The following is a 21,036-nucleotide window of genomic DNA, read 5'->3' on the forward strand; positions in this document are numbered from 1 at the left end:
TTGTTCCTACAAAAATCCCTTTATTCTCAAACTATTTATTTTAAATGTAATTTTTTCGGTGTATATAAAAACAATCCGACTGATATAATATAGTTTTGCGGTTTTATCCAACTAGTGTGGAAAGTTTTATATTCTGATAAGTCTTACTATTTTTAATATACAGGGGTAGGTTCGTGGAGGGTCAGAGGCAGAGAGTGGTTAGGTGATGGGACGGTGGGGTAGGCAAAAAGGGCCCACTTGTGGCCTAATTGCCAGGCTGAGGCTGCTCCTTTTACTACTACTACTAATATACAGGGTGACATAAAAGTATGGGAACCCAAAAAATCTCGCAAGATATACATTTTCCGAAAAAAACAAATATAGGGAAAGTTAGGATTTTTCCCTGGCTATTCAATGGTAATCATGCCATGATCACTGACCACGTGATTATTATGGGGTCAAGCCAATTTTTTTAAATGGGAACCCTCCTTTTTGACCCCGGAAATGGAAATAGTGGAAAATTTTACGTTCAGATATGACCTTGACCATTTAAAAAATTTCAAAACGGCAAAATCAAGATGGCGGACGAAATTTATGAAAGCTAACCCGATTGTCAGTAAATTTTGTATACGAAGGTTTTCGAGGTTGCTGTTCACGAATTCGAGGTCGGATTTAAAAATCAAGATGGCAGATCCAATATGGCGGACGAATTTTTTAAAAATCATCCGATTTGCACCAAAAGTTTAAAACGTGGGTTTTTGGGGGCGCTGATCACGAATCCGAGGTCAAATTTGCCAAATTCAGGATGGCGGACGAAATATCAAATTTGGTCCACTCTGATTAAATTTAAAAAAACCACCCACCACTTGAATTTTGAAAATCTGACCTCTGATTCATGATCAGCGACCTCAAAAACCTCCGTATACAAAATTTGGTGACAATCGGTTAACTTTCTAAAATTTCGTCCGCCCTCTTGATTTTGCCGCCATTTTGAAATTTTTGGAATGGTCAAGGTCATATCTGAACGTAAAACTTTTCGCTCTTTCCATTTCTGGGGTCAAAAAGGGTTTGGTTTTTCCAGAAAATGCATATCTCGCGAGATTTTTTGTGGTTCCCATACTTTTATGCCACCCTGTATAGGTCAGTAAATGAAACTGCATGAATACAATATTTTCAACAAAAAAAAATTATATGAATTTTCATAGCTTAAAAATTGTAATTTTTACATGCTCTGTCTTCTAGCTAGTGTCATGCCATGGCCATCTAGTTTTGCTTGGTATTTATTAGGTTGTATGTAGTTTATATTAAAATATAATTTTTTTACCTGCCAAAGTCAAGCATTGTTGTATTATTTATTTTCCCCTTGTTCAATTTTTTTTAAATGAAAATGAGGCGTTTCCATAGAAAAAATGTGTAGTGTTTTGTTGAAAAATACTAAATGCTATTCTACAATAAACCAGTACCAACAATTTTACAAGAAGTGTCCTTATTCAAGATGTTTACAAATTTCAAGTTTTTAATCCACTAATAATAGCATTTTTAATAATCGAAATTTTTAAAACTTATTGAGAACTTCTGGAATCGTCCCTAAGTTACATACTACATAAAAAGAGGTGAACCTTTTGGACATAAATGGTACGTTTTTTTTCTTATTCGATATTGTATTTTACTACAAAATAAACAATAAATATATTCATATGAAATTCCATAAAATTCTTAATACAATAGATATAAATAAAAATACGAGAGGAACGATCTTCATCATGTCCCCATAATCAGCCCTTTTTACACCCGATATTTCCCCTCGTTCAAGAGGTTCCGCTAAACCTGGCATTATAATTTCGTCTAACGGCTGCCCCAGCATCGAAAATTTGGTAGAAGACATAATTTTTACTTTAACCAGTTTTCCTAAATACTCCTTCTTCATTGGAATTAACACTTGCTCATAAAATTCATTATGGCCAACGTAATGTTTCTTATCATGCGACACTTCCGTTACTAAAACTTCTTGTACTTCGCCAATTTTGTGATCGTACGGTTGGTAGGTATAAAAGAGTTCGGTTAACTTTTTGGTCCTTTGTTTGACTTCTTGTGTGGGGATCCTTGGTAGCAGGGCTGCTGGTGTTCCAGGCCTCGGAAAAAATTGGTTTATGAATAAACTAGGAAATTTATACTTTTTGCACAAAGACAGTGTTTCTTCAAAGTCTTTTTCTGTCTCTGTTGGGAATCCGCATATAATATCTGTTGCGATGGTCATGCCAGATATCCTAAAAGATTCATCACAGTGCTTTGATACAGACAAATTAAATACATGGAAAAAAAAATTATAAAAATGCCACAAATAAATAATTACAGGCAAAATTGAAAATAGTCTAAGCTATACAGAGTATTATAAAAGACATTCTGAATGAAAGTTATAAAATATGTAAATTTGAAGAAAATTTAAATGGTTTAAATGAGCACCAATGAAAAAAATCGTCTTGACACAATGAAAATTGACAGAGCTATGTGCATTAGAAAAATGGCAAAATTTCGATGAAAATTTTAGTTGCGTAGTTTATATTGGGTATTCTACTCAAACAACACAGTTGTTGTTAAAGTCCAGAGTTTAAAAAAAAAATAATTTTTAACCCCTTGTAGAATATTAAACAGCCACAAATTATTTAACTTTTAGGTCAACCCTATATTAAGTGAAATTGTAATCCCTCGGAAATGATAGGTCTATAATAAACCATCAACAAAACAGGCCTATATTTTAATGATTTGCAATAAATAAAAATATGTTCTATTTAAGAAAAGTACAACTTTAATTCAGTATATTTTTAGTAGATTCTGTATAATTGAAACTATTTTTAATTTGTCATTTGGCTTGCAGCTTGCACACATCCAACGAATATACGAATTTGAAAAAGAAAACAATTAACTCACTATTTTCTTAATCACAGTTTTAAGGCTGCATTCTTCAAATTACTACACAATGCATAAAATATATTAATATAAACGTCCATAACGGACTTAGCAAAAATGAGAAAATAAAAATATTACTTTCAACAAAAAGTGAAAAATATTCCATTGACTAGTATCAACATTATAGAAAAATATAAACTCACCTTGTCCGAAGAAAATCTACAACATGTTCAAAGTCACTTCTACAATACTCCCTTTTCATATCTGCCAGTACCTGGTCACTTCCCGATTGAACAGGAACATGAAGAAAACTATAAACTCGAGGGTGACACATAATTTTTGATATTTCTTCGAGATGTTCAAGAATATATGGAGGATTTGTCATACCTAAACGTAGACGACACCCCTTTGGGATTACTTCAACTAATTGCCACAACAACTCTGGTAATGAAGATCCTATATCTCTTCCATAAGTTCCTGTAACAGAGTTTTTTAAATTTTATTTTGTTTTGAAAATCGCTCGCTGCAAATCTGCAGTGATTTTATTACAATAAATTAAATTTGAGAGTAATTAAAAAATTACCTGTGTCCTCCGATGTCAGCCATATCTCAACAACCCCCTCATCGAAAGCTTGTACAGCACGAGCAACAATATCCTCGGGTGGATAGCTACCTAAGTCTCCTCTAGCATGTTTAGTTTTGCAATAAGTACACTGATTTAAACATCCTGTGTTTATGGCAATGATTTCAATCAAGGGATTTCTCCTTACTTTCGGTAATAACAATGAAGCTCCCCCGACTTTTTTTCCATTTTCCTTTTTTGTGCCCAATAGCTTTACAGTGTTACCTTTCAAAGTTTCTTCGACCACTTCAACCACCCTGTCGATCTGTTGTACTCCAATAATGCTCAATCCCTGTATAAATGACGACTTAGGTGCCCCTTGAGGAACACAACCCGCCACTACAATGTATTTTCCTAGATTTTGTGCAGACTCAATTTCATTCCTATTAAAATAATTTTATACAACAATCGTTTTACCAAGTAGTACAGAGTAGTGGTTATAAATGAATCATTAATATATCTATTCTTAAATCGTCAAAATAACTAACGCTACATTTTTTTCTAAATACAATTTTTAATCAATTACCTACTCAACACTTTAAACTTGGTACAATGCAGTTGCCTATAACAGTTATGTAAATGCAGTAAAACGGCGGAGCAGAATTACAAGATGTTTGAGAGGTTTCGACTGTTAAAAACAATTATCTGATCAGTTAAAATGAATCTACTTTTACAGATTGTGACTATTTCAAACAACAAAAAAATGTATCTTTTGAGCACCAACACAATCTAGAAATTATTGTCCACAAGTGTTTTATACGGGTAGTTAACAAATCCACAATTTATCCTATTTTCCTTTATGAATGGAAACACTATAATATAATGAAGGTATTTATAAGTTGAATAAAAAAATGTAAGTTACCTAAAATGATCCTCAGCAGGACTTTTAACTGTACAACTATTAAGTAGCCAAAGATCTGCTTCATTTTTGTTTTCGGTAAGCTTATATCCATAAGCAGCCAGCTGTCCAGCCATATACTCAGAATCTGAACTATTGTGAGCACACCCCCAAGTTTTAACGTAAATTGTTTGTGTTCCAGGTATATTTACTCCCACTGGAATAGGTACATCATTATTGTCACCCTATTAACATAATAAACATTAAGTAAAAGAACATATACCTGAACAAGTTTTTGGTTCTTACATATCTTTTCCTAGCCTTAACTTTTATATTTTTTCTGCTACTATATCTTTCCTTGGGGGTTATATCTTGTGAAGATATTAGGTCTTCAATATCGTCAATAATATCCTTGCATACTGGTTCAGAAGTTTCTCTGAAATATTTTTTAATGAAACTTTTCTTAAATTTATATTACTTATCGGTGTATAATGCTTACACAATTTTCAAATTCATATTCAAAATGTAATAAAATTTATCATATAATTGATAAATTCAACATCAATCCAACACTCTGCAAAAAATAGGTTATTTTTCAAGAAATTTTCTTGACTTTTAAGACAGTTCGTTGTTCATTGGAGGATTTTCTGTGCACAGAACACTCTGTGGTTCTGTGTTTGTTGGTTCATTACTAGCTGCTTCCACTTGAAAAAGAATGTACTTCGAAAGCACTTCAGGAGCACCTCAGGTCAGGAAACTGAAAGGTGTGTTTTGGTTCCGAGAAACGCGGTTCAAATTAGTTGACCTGTTGATTTGGCAGAAAAAGTAGCTAATATCAACTGAACTGATGATATTTCTTATGCAGGGTAAAAATATAGAAAGTCTGATATTACATGAAATAATTTTGCCAAAAAGATTGACAAAGTTATGGTTAATCTGGAAGACCAGATGCATATTTCTCTTCTTTCTTATTGGTTAAACCAGTTCTTTTACATACTAAACAACAAAAACGAGGAAATACACTAAAAACAAGAGCGCAAAGTTTACATTTGCATTCCACTTTAATCTGTTCTATTTGGAAAAAAAACGTACATGACTGATGAAAACACGGCTAGTGATATTAGTTATTTTTTATTTTATTATTGGCTGTACTGATCGTACCAAATGAATACCATCGTGACGTGGGGGCTTGTAAGTTTTTGCTCTTTCTTTTGCGCTTTAGCTCTTTGAGAGTGTGCATCACGTCAGATTTAGGTAAGTTTCATTACTTTCACCGGTATTAAATTATAATTGATTATGTTTTTATCTTAAGAATCCTGCAGTAGAATGTATTTTTTATTGTCCTAGTTTTGCCAGTTTTTAAATATATTTATGATTTAATTTATAGTTTTTATGTAAAATGATGATTTATTTGTCTCGTTCGTATGAATTTTGTGATTCTATCATTATCGCAAGTCTGAACAAGAAAAATACCTATCACATTTTCATTACCTTCGGCATTAATAATTTAAATCTGTTTTTTTTTCAGGAATTTAACAGCGTAATTAAAGATGGTTTCTATAATCCTGACAAAATTATGGATGGTGGACTTGTGTTATAAAAATTCAATTTTGAAAGTAAGTTGTACTCTTATCAGTAATAATTATATACAAAGTTTACTTGAGGGTGTTAAAATTTTAATAGAAAATTTAGGTCTTTTGAATTTTAAATTTTAAACGATGTTTTTTTGGTTATCATGTTCTCTAAAAGAAATGAGTTTTTTGTGAATTTTTACATTTCTTCCAAGGGGAGGGAGCATGTTATTAAAATTCACCACAAGATTAAATGTCATTATCATACACTTAAAACTACAAAATTAATAGGACCTGTTAATTCAAACTTAAAAGCACTAAAGTAGTAAAGAAGTTTGCTAGAATTTTTCTACTTAAAATATGTAATTATTTTCTTTGCAAGTGTATCTGTATTTATGATGATCTTTTTAAGACAAGCATATGACTGAATATGTGTTGTGTAGATAATATTATTCTGATGCAAAATTATTCCATATATTTTATTTATCGTTCTAAAGGTTTCTAATTATTGTTACTTTGTTCTAGACGCAAAAAGTGTTAGTTGGACTAACAAAATGATCCATAATGTATGAATACGGAGTCCTCGAAATGACTTGCAGGTAAAAAAGCTTTATCCTTAGTGTTAGGTGTATGCTGAAAATTTTTAGAATTTGAATAGTTAATTTCCTTAAATTGATACAAAATAGTTAAAATAGGAACGAAGAAAGGAAAAAAAGTATTTTCCAACTGAAATCAAATTTAAAATTAAGAATTATACATTTACGTCGTTTATAAAAGGGGTAAATAATTGTTTATTTAATCGGTTGGAGTGTTGTAACTTCAACATTAAATATTCCTTAAACTGAAACTGAAGTAATTTCTTTGTAGTCATAACGGTCATATTTGGTCAGACAAAAATCCACACATTACTCGTCCATGCTACGCGATATGTGGTATATGAATCATGGTGCTCCAGCCTATTTTGCTTTTTAGACGAGGAATGCCCACATCGATGGATAGGGAGAGAAGGGCTTGTAAAATGGCGCTAAACAAGTGTAAATATGCGTTTTAAAATTTTTTTAATCATGTATTCGTATTTCACTCATTTTTCTCTATTTTTCTTAAAATTAATGACTTTCTGACCAAAAAAATTCGTATTACACTTTTTTTTAATGCATGATTAAAGAATGACAAGAATTTGTTTTGGACTTTTTTTAACATGATGAAAATTTCATAACGCCTCAGTCAATCTGAAATGCCATGATTATTTATGTTCTGATATGGTTTATTTTTTCTATTTTTTTATTTGAATTATTTTATTTTTGTCTAATTAGGATTTTTTGCAGATTCAAAATCTGTATTGGAGTTTATCATTTGGGATTGAATTACAGGTAATTTCTTTTTTACATTTCAGAGCAATATTATTCATTTTAATCAGTTTATTGTGATGAAAATAATTACCGTCTGATTATCTATGCTTATTAAATATGGCTGCATTTATTTCTGATTTTGCAATAGTAAAATAATTAATATGTTTGAAAATTTCCGTCTATAACATGGTCCTTCTTTTTTAGATTTAACACCGCAAGGGCAATGTTACTAGCACCTAGTAATAAAAACTGCAGTTCCCAGTATTTTTTAATGCAATTTGAATCTTGTAAGTAGACCTATATTGTTATCGTTATAACTCGTTTAATTTATAAAATTAGTATTTACAATTCAATTCTGTAAAGAACAAATCGTCTCTCTTATGACGTAGGGCCGTATAGTCCAAGAAACAGATATACACATATGCCTCTACGTGATGATAGGGATGAAATTTTCAGATTTTTTTTAACGAAACTTGGAAATTTATTTAATATTCTATTATGATGACCATTTAGTTATCCCTGTCATAAATGTAATTGATGATAACATAATATCTGACAACATATTTATGATTTCTTTAATAGTTCACAAACGTTCGGAAAATTGAAATTATTCTGTTGTTTTAGGATTAAGGTCTTTTGATGACTTGAAGAAGAAATTGGTACTCTCGAGAGAAAGAGAAAGGTAAGGAATAAATATTTTTCTTCACAATATTGTTTTTGCGGAGATTCCCTTGTAAATATATTAGTAATTTTATCCCAAATTAGTAAAACTACCTGAATCAATTCCTATAAAGATTTAATATTTTATACAAATTTAACCCTTTCGCTGCGCAATACACCTGAACGTAGCTACCGCGTGCGAGTATACTCGTCTGGAGCAGTTACACTACTTATATTTTCACATAGTGTTGTGATAAATTTAATTAAAATATGTCTAAAGGTTTCAAAATAATTGTAATAGATTAGTTACTAATATTTTATTATAAAGCATCCATCACTACTCAATCTCAAACTCGTCGCCGCTATCACTTCTCGCTAAAATTTCTTCCAGTTCTTTGTCTGTCAATTTTCTAAGATATTTTTACAATTTTATTTTAAATAAAATACAATATATCGACAGCCGTATTAAATAGAAACTGAAAGGGATGAACAATCTTGGCATTAATACCAGTACCTCCTTCCATAAAAATAATTGCCCGCCCGCAGTTTGAGTCCTATAAATTTTTAGCGAATAAACTCGTCTGGAGCAGTGAAATGGTTAAAAATGTACCAATTTCTAATATCACATTTATTTTGATTTGATTTTTTTTATTCAATTAATTTTTTCTTGTGTTGCAAGAAAAAATAATCGCAGTGTACCGAGCCAAGGGACGCGGAATAAGATTAAATTATTTAGATTTTGACTGAAAATAATTATACAATTTTTAAGATTGCACTTCAAAAAAATCAGGCTTGAGATACTATTCATTTGTACACTCGTGCGGCGCAAGTTTTTATAGCGCAACTATAAAATTGCGCATCATGTTTCCATGTAAGCAAAAATATGTCTAAAATTGCTACATGAATTGTGCAACCGAAGCTGCAACTCTTTAATATACGAATAAATTTTCATTATTCAGCATGTTGGTCCATATTTATATTGCGCAAGTCCAGTATCTTGAACTATTCATATGTAGCAATTTTTAAAGCGTACGCAACTTGAAAAGTAGTGAAATTTGTAAAAATTGCGCAATTTTTAAACTTTCAACGTTATTCTTACAGTGCAATACCAAAATGGCGCCATTTTCCAGGTTGTGTAATACAAAAAGTGTACAAGTGTGCCAGCACTTTTAGGATTTGCAAATAAACAAACATAGAATTGTCTCGTTCTGTAAATTATTTATGGTAATTTCTCATTGAAATTCATTGAATTGCATGGCTTCAAATAAGGATAGTCACAGTTTAGAGAATGGTAGAAATACAAGATGAGTGCAGTTGTTTTTGAAACTGAAACACTCGATTAAACATTTCTGTACTTTACAAGACATTATTTCATGTTTATTATCAAATAAATAGAGTTTTTGGTGGCAATTGAATCAAACTTGCCATCACCAAACCAAAATTGCGAAATGAACTCGTACCTTTATGATAAAATAAGAGCTGAAGTCGTAACGCCTGGAAAAAAATGATGAGTACAAATTAGTATAAAATTTTAATTCAGTGTGCAAGGTCGTTATGAGAAAAACCTTGCATTTGTACAGGGTGGGCAAATAAGCGAGGTAAGCGTCTGTATCTCAGAAACTAGTGATCGTAGAGAGCTACGGTAAAATTTTATAGGTAGAGTGGGCAAGGGAAAATGCTGGAAATTATTTTCAAGTTTCCAAGATGGCAGTCAGTGGGCGTTTCCACCATCTTAAATTACATAAAGTTACGTTTCTCACGATTTTCCCCAATGAATGTAACAAAAAAGTATTTGCGTTTTAATAATAACTTAAAGTCGAACATTTTTTGTAAAAACAATTTTTCTCTATCTTTCGAAATAAAGTGGTGGGGGGTATTTGAATGTTGTTTTAAATAAATGCCTGTAACTTCGAAACGGCTTAATGGATTTGGATAAATTCGGTATAATTGAAAAGAGCATTTCTTGGGCTTTTAGGTTTGCCATCACCAAATTTTAATTCTTAAAAACTTATTAAAAAAAAAAACGCTTCTTAAAACCTTGCATTTGTACATTGTTCATTTTCCGATACCAAGGTATTAAATAAAGAAATATGTTGCAAAAATGACTGGCGATTCCTGGTTTTACTGAAACATATTCTAAAATTACGATTATTTTTCCTACAGTCGAGATCCTTTGATGATGATTTTAACATATACGCTATAATGACGGCTGAGCTTGTCTGATTTCAACTTGCCCTCTCTGATTAATGTGTATCTTAGTTGTTAGCATTCCGATAGTTGTAGTTGTACTTATTATTTTTTTTCCTTTTCAGGTAAATTCGGTTTGTACTCTAGTTCATCAAAATGAATTGCATAAAGGTAAGTTTAGGAATCTGTCTAACTTTATCGTAAGACAAACACATTTTATGTTCTTCAACTAAATGACTAATGCAATTTTGGTTTGAAAAATATTAACGGTTTATATATCATCACTTACAAAGATCGATATTTAAATATTTAGTTTAATGTAATCCATAAAATTCCAATAAAATAGTAAATTCCTTCAAATTATTACACCTTACTCTTTTTTGTCAATGCAAATTTGCAGTACTAAAAAATTACAGAAAAGCACTAGTAGTTATAATGATGTAAATAAATATACGCTATGATTTCAATGATTAAAAACTTAACTGAATTATGTATTAATTACAGCATATTCAGATCACATTTTGCAATATAACATTCAAATATTTTCTTTCAGGAAGTTCTTTGTCCTTGATGTTTATTGGAAATCACCTGGAAGTACAGACTGGCATAAATAAGTTTGTGTTGTTTTATATTATTTATTAAAATTTTTTTAAAACATTGTATTTGTTTCATATCCCTTTTGCTTGCATAATGTATACATCGAGTTTCTGCGAAATTGTGTTTTCTTTGAACAAGTCTGTTTTCAAAATTTGGCCACTAGAATAACATGCATCTTAAACGATCAAATTTATTAAAATTATAGAAGTAATATAAAAAACTAAAGAGAGCATTTTTATGTATATTAAGGAATCTACAGAATGCTCTGCCCACATTTCAGGAAGTGTAATTTTGTCTACATTAAAAAACGATTCCAACTTTAAAAAAACGGGACAATGGAGACAATTTCATTTTGAGAAAAATCAACAAAAAAAAAACCTTTTTTAACATATACATGGACATGTCTAGAAATCTTCAAGAGCTGCAACCATGAGCTACATATTTACTAGAGATTAGGTATAGGATTAATTATGATTGATGATTTTTGGCACCAACACTTGGTTTTTGTCAAATGTGGCATATACAGAGTGGACCATTAGTGTGAGAAAGTAAAATAACCCTTGTTATTCATAATACAGAAAAAAGTTTATATGAAAGTTGTACAAAAAACAAAAAAAAAGGACAAAATTAATTTGAAACGGCTGAGTAAAAACGGGACATGCCAATTATTACATTTTTTAAATGGAACACCCTGTATATTTTTAAGCATGGATTTCTGAGAAAATTATATATATGGCAATATTAACAGTTTAGTGCAGGGTTGCCAAGTTATATAGAAAATTCTTCGAATTTTGGAAAAAACGTGACCTCGATGAAGTTGTATTAACTTTCAACTACTAACACTTGAAGCAAAACTGTTTGGCAGAGTTATAGGCAAAGACTCGTATTAGTTAATATAGAGATTTTATGCAGGGCATTTTTTATAATACGATCATTTTAAGAAAGTTTAAACTTGATTTTCTAAAATTTTTCAAATGGAACACTATTTTATTCACATACCAGTCCACTTCAACATTTAGTATGTTCTACACCTAAAGTTGTTAGTTTTTAAGATATAGCAACATTTCCGGAAAAACCTAATTTTTATTATTTTCGGTAATGGTTTTGGAAAAAACTATCACATTGTGTCAACTTGCCAGTTCATAATTTATCATTCCATTTTGAGTTCATTTTATTAGTTAATATTTATTTGTGGTATTCTATAAAATAATAAAAATTAAGTTTTTTCAGAAATGTTCCTATATCTTAAAAACTAACAATTTTCAATATAGAACATGCTTAATAAAAGTTGAAGTGGACCGATATGTGAATAAAATACAAGGTGTTCCATTTGAAAAATTTTAGAAAATTGAGTTTAAACTTTCTAAATATGATGCAGGAAGGGTAGGTAGTCTTGATGACTAGTTAAGAAAAAAACCAGTGATGTGTTTGGGATTGCAGTCAACAGTGGTAATAGTGCTAAGGGCTAGTAGAATAAGAACACGCTGTACTGTTGTCAAGCATTCAGAAAGTTTATTTCCTTTTTCATGATCATTATAAAAAATGCCCTGTATAAAATATGTATATTAGCTAATATAAGAGTATTTGCCTATAATTCTGTCAAATATTTTTGCTTAAAGTATTAGTAGTTGGAAGTTGATACAACTTTTTTGAGATCGTGTTTTCAAAAATTCGAAGAATTTTTTACATAACTTGGCAACCCCGTTCTAAAATGATAACCTGTTTATATTGCTATACCGGGTGATTTAGTTTGATATTCGCGACCCTGTATCTCTTTTATTTTAACAAATACCTATAACGAACCCTATATATTTTTAAATTGCCGCTCAAACTCCAAATGACATTATCAGATCATCTCCAATGTAACATATGTCAAAATTGCTACAGTCAACTGTTATTCAAATGGCACACTATATATTTTTTTATAAATTCTGGAAGATATTTTTTTTCTGCGTTCAGCTATGTAAGGAAGTCTATAGTTTCATTAGAAATATTGCTAGAAAAACAGCAAAAAAGATGAACCCTACTTTTCATAACTTTATTCTAAAAAATGATAACCAGCTGCGGAAACAAGTTATTATGTTTTTTAAAATAACATATTTTGTTTTTAACAAGATAATAATATAACAATTTAAAACTATGCTTATTTCAAATGTTCAAAATAACTTCCATTTGCTTCCAAACACAGAATAGCTCTGTTCATCACTCCCTCTCTACAAACATATTCTACTGTTTCTTCGTTTAACCTCGGACATTCTACTTTTATTCTGTTTTTAAGATAAATATCATTTAGGTAAGGCCAAAAAAGAAATCTATAGGGGTGAGACTCGGGAGATCTAGCAGGCCATTTAACATCTTTATCGAATGTTCTTCATCTCTTGCCCTTCTGGGTTTAAAAACTCTTCTTTTCTTTTGAAAACTTCCATCTGCCGTCAAATTCCTGGCTAACTTTTCGAAAATTTTTTCTGATGGAAGTTGTTTCTGCGGGAAACGATGTTGGCACCTATAAATACCTGGCAGCTTTAGAGTTCTTTCAGCCTTTTCCATAAATTAAAATCGTATCTAGTTTTTCTTGGTTACTGTAAGTATTCATGTTATACCTGTAATTATTAGTTATAGATATAATAGGTAGGTACAAAATGTCAATTATTTTGACAAACCGTTATTTAGAAACGTTAAAATTCAGTTGTTTCCGCAGCTGGCTATAATTTTTCAGAATAAAGTTAATGAAAGTAGGGGTAATTTTTTTTGCTGTTTTTCTAGCAATATTTCTAATGAAACTATAGACTTCCTTATATAGCTGAACGCAGAAAAAAAATAACTTCCAGAATTGATAAAAAAATAGAAAAACAATTGACTATAGCAATCTTGACACATGCTATGATGGAGACGATCTGATAATGTCATTTGATGGAGTTTGAGCGGCGATTTAAAAATATATAGGGTTTGTTATAGCTATTTGTTAAAATAAAAGAGATACAAGGCCGCGAATATCAAACTGAATCACCCGGTATATAGAATTTTCTTGGAAATTCATGTTTTAAAATATACAGGGTGTTCCATTTAAAAAATCTAATATTTGTCGTGTCCCGTTTTCACTCATCGTATGTATAAAATTAATTTTGTAGTTTAGGTTTCTTGATTATGTATAACTTTTATATAAACTTTTTTTCTGTATTATGAATAACAAGGGAGTTATTTTACATTCTCACACTAATGGCCCACCCTATATAAGCTGGAGCCAAAAAAAGTATTTAATAATGATTAAAACATCTGAATCAAAATAAAATGTTTATTAATGCTAATTTAAATATATTAAATATAAAAATTAAGTCCTACTTAGCTTAATATCAGATCCGCTGTTTTTAATTTTTTCCGTGATTTTTTCTAAGTGACCAGACACCTGTTCGACCAATTCCCTAGTTTCTTCCCAATCCTGTTTTTTTATAGCGGATATGGCAGAACTTAGATTTAACTTAATGGAATTGATTAAACTATCTTTCGGATCGATTTCATTGTCCAGGACGATTTCCGCCAGTTTCGTACATACGTACAGTACTTGTTGGCAAGTAGCGGGATTCTTCTCCCACGTGCCCTGGCTATATCCCCTATACGCTCGTTGAAGCCTCTGAGCTCTTAACAACGTAGCGGGAGCTAAGCTGGCATAAAGCTCCCACACGTATCCCTCACCGGGATATATTGCCGTCACCCTACCTAATAATTCCCGAGTTTTTTTAAGAAAACGCTGTGATGGCTGCCCTTCAAAATCATTGACGTCGTTACATACATTATACACTAACACATTCAATACTTCGATATTTAAGTATTTTTCCTTAAGATCTAGCAACTTATGATAAGCCCTGATTACATCAGAAAAATTTGATATATCACAACTAACAACTAGTAGATTTTCCCACACTTTCCAGTTCTCGAAGTTACATTTTAATGCTTCCAAAATAGCTTGATGGGCATTGCGTTTGTTTCCTATTTTAATGTAAGCTTGCGCTAAATTATTCCAAGCCTCGAACCCGTCTGGTTCCAACGTAGTGTACCTTCTATACGCGGTGGCGGCTGTCTGCCAATTTTCTGTTTGTAGAGCAGCAAAGCCGAGACGAAACCACACGACAGATTGTAGAGGGTTGATACTGACCGATTTCTCAAAGTGTGGAATGCATTGTTCATACTGTTTACGCAGAAACAGGTACTGACCCCAGTGCCTCTGTGCTCTATGACTTCTTCGTTTGGACATTTCCCATGCCTTCTCGTAACAAGTTACGTCATCAGTAGCATCACCTGTAACATGAACAAAAAATGATTTCGTTTACACAACGTTTCTGTTACAATCTGTCAAACTGAAACAGATGGTGTAGTAAATAGGAAAGTAGATATTAATAGTTATTAGGCTTTGGTTTTTAATATGGGCAATTGGCAGAGAGCGACCTGCAATTTCGCAAGAGCTGTGAAAGCCCCATCGCCCTACTGCCAACTAAATGAACCATTAGAAGTGTTATTTGGATCTAGGCTTGAGAAACCGAATAAGTCTAGAGTCGTAGGCGAGATTCAGAATAACATTTTGTGTGGTGACTAGCGCGTGTTGCCTTTTGAGGTTAACTTGATTCGGTGACCGCAATTTTAAGATACATTTTGTCAGGAATACTCAAAAGCGTTTGTCAGGCTTTGAATTTTTTCACCTTTATTCATGAACTTTTTCCCATATTCTCTACCAATGTACCAATGACCTGGTAAATATTGTGTTATATAGAATCTGTGTAGTTAGAAACTATCTTCATAAATTAAGATTTTCTATCACCCGTTTCAGTTTGGCAGATAAGAATTGGCATACTTTGTACAATAAATACAAACTGTAATAACAGTTGCTTTCGATTTGACTCTCAACTAAGGAGAAAATAACTGAGGTGAGGTAAATCACTCATCTCACAATTGTTGAGTCAAACGTAACATCAATTTTTGTTTTTATTTTTATGTACAATGTTCTGTATATTAATTTAAGGAGGTTCGATACTGAAAAAAAGGCAAAGTTTTCAAAGCAATTGAAATCTGTTAACAAATATGCAAACTGCCTCGTGTAAAAATATCAGATCGACTGCCAATGTAGTTTTTTTTAACTTGAGCAAGCATTTGCGATCTATGCATATTTTTAATTATTTGTCAAATAATTTGTAATTTCGACTAAAAATGGTAATTAAACTTGTCGGAAGGACAAATTGTATGGAATAGAGATAATGCAACAATTCTATTTCATAATTTATCAGTCTTAAGAGGAAATATAGTAATGAATAAAGTGGTAGAATTAAATTTCTCATGTTTGATTAAAAAAATATTTACTCAAAAGTAAAAATAAACAAAATATTTAATCACATATTCACCTCAAAATTCAAGGGTTTCCCCAACAATTAGAAACAGAAAAGTGTGAAACTGAATTAACGCAATTTTACAATTTTTTGTTTTTTGTAGATAACAACTGGGTTATACATATTGAGATATCATTTGATGTGTTTTCTTATTGATTTTTTTTTTGTGAAACAGTCTTGCTCCTTGCTTCATCTCTCCAAATTTGATAAATTAAAGACGATCATATGACACATCATTAAAAAAATTTGAATATTCAGAATTACAAACTTTTCTAATTGGTTACCACGAAAATGAATTAAAAAAAATTAAATATGTAAAAGGGGTCTCGGCATTATTTCAGATTTTTTTTAAACACCCTGTATAATGTGGAATGGAATACCCATCTGGACTGTTTCAGACTATATTTGATGTATGTAAGTATAAAAATATTAATCAATTTTTTACTAAAATTCTATAATAAGTGAAGTAAAAAGAATTTTCACTATTTGCAAACCGAGTCTTCTACTTTTCCAGCTTGTTAAAATTTTCAAAATCCTTTTCCTTGGTAACCTATAGACCGAATTGTAATTTGCTAAATAGAGAATCAAAATCCCTATGGTTCTATCCAGAAAATCAATAATGTTATAGAAAATGTATTTATTAATTAGATATGAACCGTAGAACATAATGAAACAAATAAATCTGAAGGTACTGAAACTTACTGAAATTTTTATCACTCTGAGTAGTATAATATGGCAAAAACTTACCTAATAAGCATAATAACTTCACAGTCGGTTTAACGTTCAGCTGTTCTTGGATTATTTCCGCAGCCTTGTGTCTTAATTTCAAGATGGTATAACAGACTATGACTTCTTCCCAAAGTTTAATTTTAAGATATATATCAAGAGCATTCTTTACAAGTCCTATGTTTAACAGCACGTCGGCATGTTGAGCTTCAACTTTCCACATCGGGGGCATACCTATTCCAAATATGTCGGCAACCCTGTTAAGAAAATGAGGACTCTCTCTTTTAAAACTATTGACTATTTCTTCACATTGAGCCAAGGACCTTTCTATAGTTCTCCTATTTTTACTCTCTAACTTGCATCTTAACAATAAAGCAATTACTCTAACCGAGAACGAATTTTTCTGATTCAAAATCAAATCTATGAAAGGATGTAGCTCTTCAGTTTGCAATTCATCTTGCGGTTTAGCGATCAACATTTCTTGAACGATAGTAATAAATAATTTCTGTTCTGTGACTGTAAGTGAAACGTTGTCCATGTTATCCTTTGAGGAAAATTCGACAGAATTTAAACGAACATCATCATTTAAAGGTATGTTCTTAGGTATATTTAAATCGCCATCTTCTTCGGGCCTTTGAATCCCATTTTTTCCTTCCACTGTTACTTTGAGAGATAACTGAGCTGTTTCCTTTTCTTGGTGTTTTGTTCGCTTGCCTAATGCCCCTATTAATTTATAATGGATACCCAATATTCCACTTGCCGACATAATGTGTTCCTTAGCTTTCGATACATGGCGAAATAATAAATATAGCTGTGCAACTTCAATATCAAGTAGAGCTTTGACATAATCTGGAAAAAAGTTCATTTATTAATTAGAAAATTGAATTTTAAATGATCGAATATGAAATTAAAAAAATTCTAACTAAAAGTAGGGATCAAAGAGTACGATTTTTATTCACCAATAACAATAATCAACTGATGTCGTTATTTTTAAGGCCATATTTTGGTAAAAAAATGTTTCCAAGAATACATAGATAACAACGGAGATATATACAAGTGGATATGGCAGATGTTTTTTGTGAAGTTTTAAAAGTTCTTTCATATAATAATAATAATAAGCTATTTTCCTCAAGACAAAAGACATTGTATAGGAATAGTCATACAGCAATATACCTTAACCTACTTACTACATACTAAACAATAGTTGCAATTTCAACATACATTAATTAGAAAAAAATTCATTCAATGTATAAAATGTACTGTTTACCAGATATCGGTACAGCCTATTTTTAAAGATTGTGAGACTTTGTGCTCTTTTTATATCCAAACACAATTTATTATAAACTTTTAGGCCCAGATATATCTATACAACAAAAGATGAGAAAAGATTGCTGATGGGTAGAGGTAGGGGATAGGAAATTTCCCAGCGTTCTGATGACAAATTCCACAAATAAATCAATATACTACATCAAATCAACAAACATCTTTAAGTATGAATGATACATTTATATGTTTATCAGATTAAATCCGATAATATGCTCATTCTTCTAGACGTTGTATGATAGACAAGGTGTTCGGCCAAACTTTAATGGCACGTTACACGTAACAAATTAAAAAAAAAGTTCGTTTAAACAAATGTCCAGAAATGTTTAGTTTTCAAGATATAAGGTGTAAAATATCGATGAAAATACATGGTTTATTTCAAATTGAAGGAAATAGATCAAGGAAGGATGTAAATAAATTTTATGTTATTCATGGACATGCCATAATACTTTTAGTAATAATAACATAGTGACATGCAGCAAAAACTTATTTTTGTATAGTCTTTACTGTGCTATATATACATGTATAATGTTTATCGAAATGGAATCAAGCACCAAACTGAAAAAAGTATATAAAATGCATCAATTTGCAAAGGAAGATCTATTTTATTTTGTGTAAAAATAATTCAATCTGATAATTCGATGAATGGTTCCTTTTCAATAAACATTATAATAATAGTTCAATTTGGAATATCTTTTGAGACAAAAAAAAATTGTGAGCAAGAGTTACTGCACATCGAATTTGAATAAAATTATTTAAACCATGATTTATTTTAAAATTACAAATTTTTTCAAGATCTTTAACATTGTGTATCTCAAAAACGATACCTTTCCCGACACATGTTTATAGGAACTCTTTTTGTTAATTTGTGACAGAATCATCCATTAAAGTTTGATCACCCTGTACACAAAATTATTTTTGGGAACGACTTTTTCCTCTAATAAAATATAAGTATACTCATTTATCAGCAAAAGTAAATGAGTGCAACTACATATTCAGTACCTTATTGTGGATTTCTTTTAAACTTCAACATAGTCTGCCCATAAAGGAACCATGTCTTTACATGGTAAGGAAAATATAAAAGAGATGCATTTACACACATCGATGCAATGCCTATATGTATAATTTATAATCTTTCTTTTTTTCCATTTAATAACTATGAAAAACAGAGATACAAGTACAATTTTGTGTCGTAGCCTTAGCAAAATTTTTTGATCACAAGTTATAGGAGTATTAAATATATAAAAACAACCTATCGCCTAATTAAACAATAACAATAGCATAAAATAACATAAAATAGTAATCAGAAAATTCCAAAATGTTTTAAAAATTTATAACTTTAGCTTAATTAAATTACAGAACTTTAAATTACAGTTTTATCATGACCTATTAAGCCATGAAACTTGTTCTTATTAATAAAATATTACAAAGAAAAATCTGCCAACCTCTAACAATATTTCAAGGGTGGGAGAAAAAAATTTGTTATATAATTCACTAAATTTACCTTGGACTTTTTCTCATTTCCACAGTAATGAGACTATTACATTATTTAAGCACACTGCAGATGAACAGTAAGGAATAGTAGATACAACATTTTGGGAATAACAATTACTACACAACCATGTATTAAATGTTATTTAAATATAAAAACCAAACACAAGATTTACAGTTACATCAACTTTTATCTACTGACACTACAGCTGCTGGAGTCATACAGTTGTGAATTGTGAAATGCCTATATTATTCTATTATTCTGATGGGACGATTTAAGTAAAAATGTTTCGTACAAATTCGCGACTATATGAACACCATTTTATTTAAGTAGTGAAAAGGATTTCTTGAGTTTCTCTTAAACGGGATACTGTTATCAATAAATAAAACCATACCATTCTATCGTTGAATTGAATGTTTGGACAATAATTGACAAATCAGGAATAACTTTGTTAACATTTTCACAACTCATTAAAGCTAATAGGTAATTCATAGTCTATACAACAATTTTAGTCCATAATTAATTTCTTATAGTTAATATATACTGTTATCAAACTCACCTTTTATATTAGGGTTTACTTGAATATGTTTATATAGACGATCTGCGTCTGAAAGAAGAGTTGGACTTAATTCATCGAGAACTTGCTGATGAATGATTACTGATCTCCAATACCACCATATATTTATGATAGTGTTGATGGGACACCATTCAAATATTAGTTTTGAGGCTGCTAGAAGCGCAGGGAATTTCGTGTTTCCATTTATATCTTCATTATTTACTGATAATAATTTGCTGAAAGCAATAGTTTTAAACTTATCCCCATTAAGGAATTCCTCAGTCGTTTTGTCAAAATCTGGTCCAGTAAAATTGCATCGGACAAAGTTTATTAAACAACCAATTCCAAATTTAAATATCTTAACACGCTCTTCTTCGGACTTGGAATTAAAATGTAGTTTTATCTGATCACTATCAAAAGATGTATCAAAAAATATTTTCCAATTGTCCTCGCACGCAATACAATCATTTAAATCCCATATATTTTTATCACTTTCCGCTTTATGTCCGCTACATTTTGGTAATTTGTCACATATTAAAAGATATTGATTTAAAAGATTCTCTATATTCTCCATTATGTCTTCTAATAAATGTAAAACTTTATTTATTAGTTAATAAAAACCATTTTAAAATTATTCACTTTTCTGTCACATGTAAATTAAAAACTGATAACCTCACTTATGAAAAAATGAAAGATAAAGGTAGTACGTAGTTCAAATGTCCAAATTATGTAGCGTAGGCTCAATGTATTCATTATTGAGCTGCCTGTTTTAGAGCTTTCGTTTTGGTACGATAGTAATTATTGCTGTTAGATTAGCAACCCAGATCACTAAAAACTGTACTATATTCACTCCAAGG

General features: G+C 30.8%; 2 protein-coding genes and 1 long non-coding RNA gene across 3 annotated transcripts; 1 reads left to right on the top strand and 2 right to left on the bottom strand.

Annotated features, from left to right (window-relative positions):
• Positions 1 to 245: 245 nt before the first annotated feature.
• LOC108912994 (threonylcarbamoyladenosine tRNA methylthiotransferase) lies at positions 246 to 4,944 on the bottom strand. The gene is made up of 6 exons (XM_018718439.2): positions 4,846 to 4,944; positions 4,653 to 4,782; positions 4,371 to 4,591; positions 3,470 to 3,891; positions 3,090 to 3,363; positions 246 to 2,246 (listed from the first exon to the last, which is right to left on the bottom strand). Exons 1-6 carry the CDS (start codon positions 4,860 to 4,862, stop codon positions 1,673 to 1,675), a joined length of 1,638 nt encoding a protein of 545 aa, XP_018573955.1. The 5' UTR covers positions 4,863 to 4,944; the 3' UTR covers positions 246 to 1,672.
• Positions 4,945 to 5,551: 607 nt separating this feature from the next.
• Positions 5,552 to 10,771, top strand: LOC108912985. Its single transcript, XR_001964597.1, has 9 exons — positions 5,552 to 5,600; positions 5,875 to 5,962; positions 6,443 to 6,516; positions 6,785 to 6,951; positions 7,243 to 7,287; positions 7,471 to 7,553; positions 7,891 to 7,948; positions 10,239 to 10,284; positions 10,667 to 10,771. It is a non-coding gene; the product is annotated as an uncharacterized LOC108912985 (long non-coding RNA).
• Positions 10,772 to 13,988: 3,217 nt separating this feature from the next.
• LOC108912984 (tetratricopeptide repeat protein 27) lies at positions 13,989 to 20,836 on the bottom strand. Its single transcript, XM_018718423.1, has 3 exons — positions 20,183 to 20,836; positions 16,830 to 17,657; positions 13,989 to 15,003 (listed from the first exon to the last, which is right to left on the bottom strand). Exons 1-3 carry the CDS (start codon positions 20,751 to 20,753, stop codon positions 14,039 to 14,041), a joined length of 2,364 nt encoding a protein of 787 aa, XP_018573939.1. The 5' UTR covers positions 20,754 to 20,836; the 3' UTR covers positions 13,989 to 14,038.
• Between the last annotated feature and the right edge of the window lie 200 nt (positions 20,837 to 21,036).

The sequence above is a fragment of the Anoplophora glabripennis genome, unplaced genomic scaffold, assembly GCF_000390285.2.
Source record: "Anoplophora glabripennis isolate ALB-LARVAE unplaced genomic scaffold, Agla_2.0 scaffold253, whole genome shotgun sequence".
Taxonomy (NCBI): domain Eukaryota; kingdom Metazoa; phylum Arthropoda; class Insecta; order Coleoptera; family Cerambycidae; genus Anoplophora; species Anoplophora glabripennis.

Bases quoted from the DNA above. Each gene is read 5' to 3' on its own strand.
- LOC108912984 (XM_018718423.1), bottom strand. From the start codon at position 20,753: ATGGAGAATATAGAGAATCTTTTAAATCAATATCTTTTAATATGTGAC. The intron at 17,658-20,182 runs GTGAGTTTGATA...ACTTTTTTCCAG, and splicing joins AGTAAACCCTAATATAAAAG to ATTATGTCAAAGCTCTACTT. The intron at 15,004-16,829 runs GTAAGTTTTTGC...TTCATGTTACAG, and splicing joins GAAGTTATTATGCTTATTAG to GTGATGCTACTGATGACGTA.
- LOC108912994 (XM_018718439.2), bottom strand. The intron at 3,892-4,370 runs GTAACTTACATT...TTATTTTAATAG, and splicing joins CCTGCTGAGGATCATTTTAG to GAATGAAATTGAGTCTGCAC. The intron at 2,247-3,089 runs GTGAGTTTATAT...TGAATCTTTTAG, and splicing joins GTAGATTTTCTTCGGACAAG to GATATCTGGCATGACCATCG.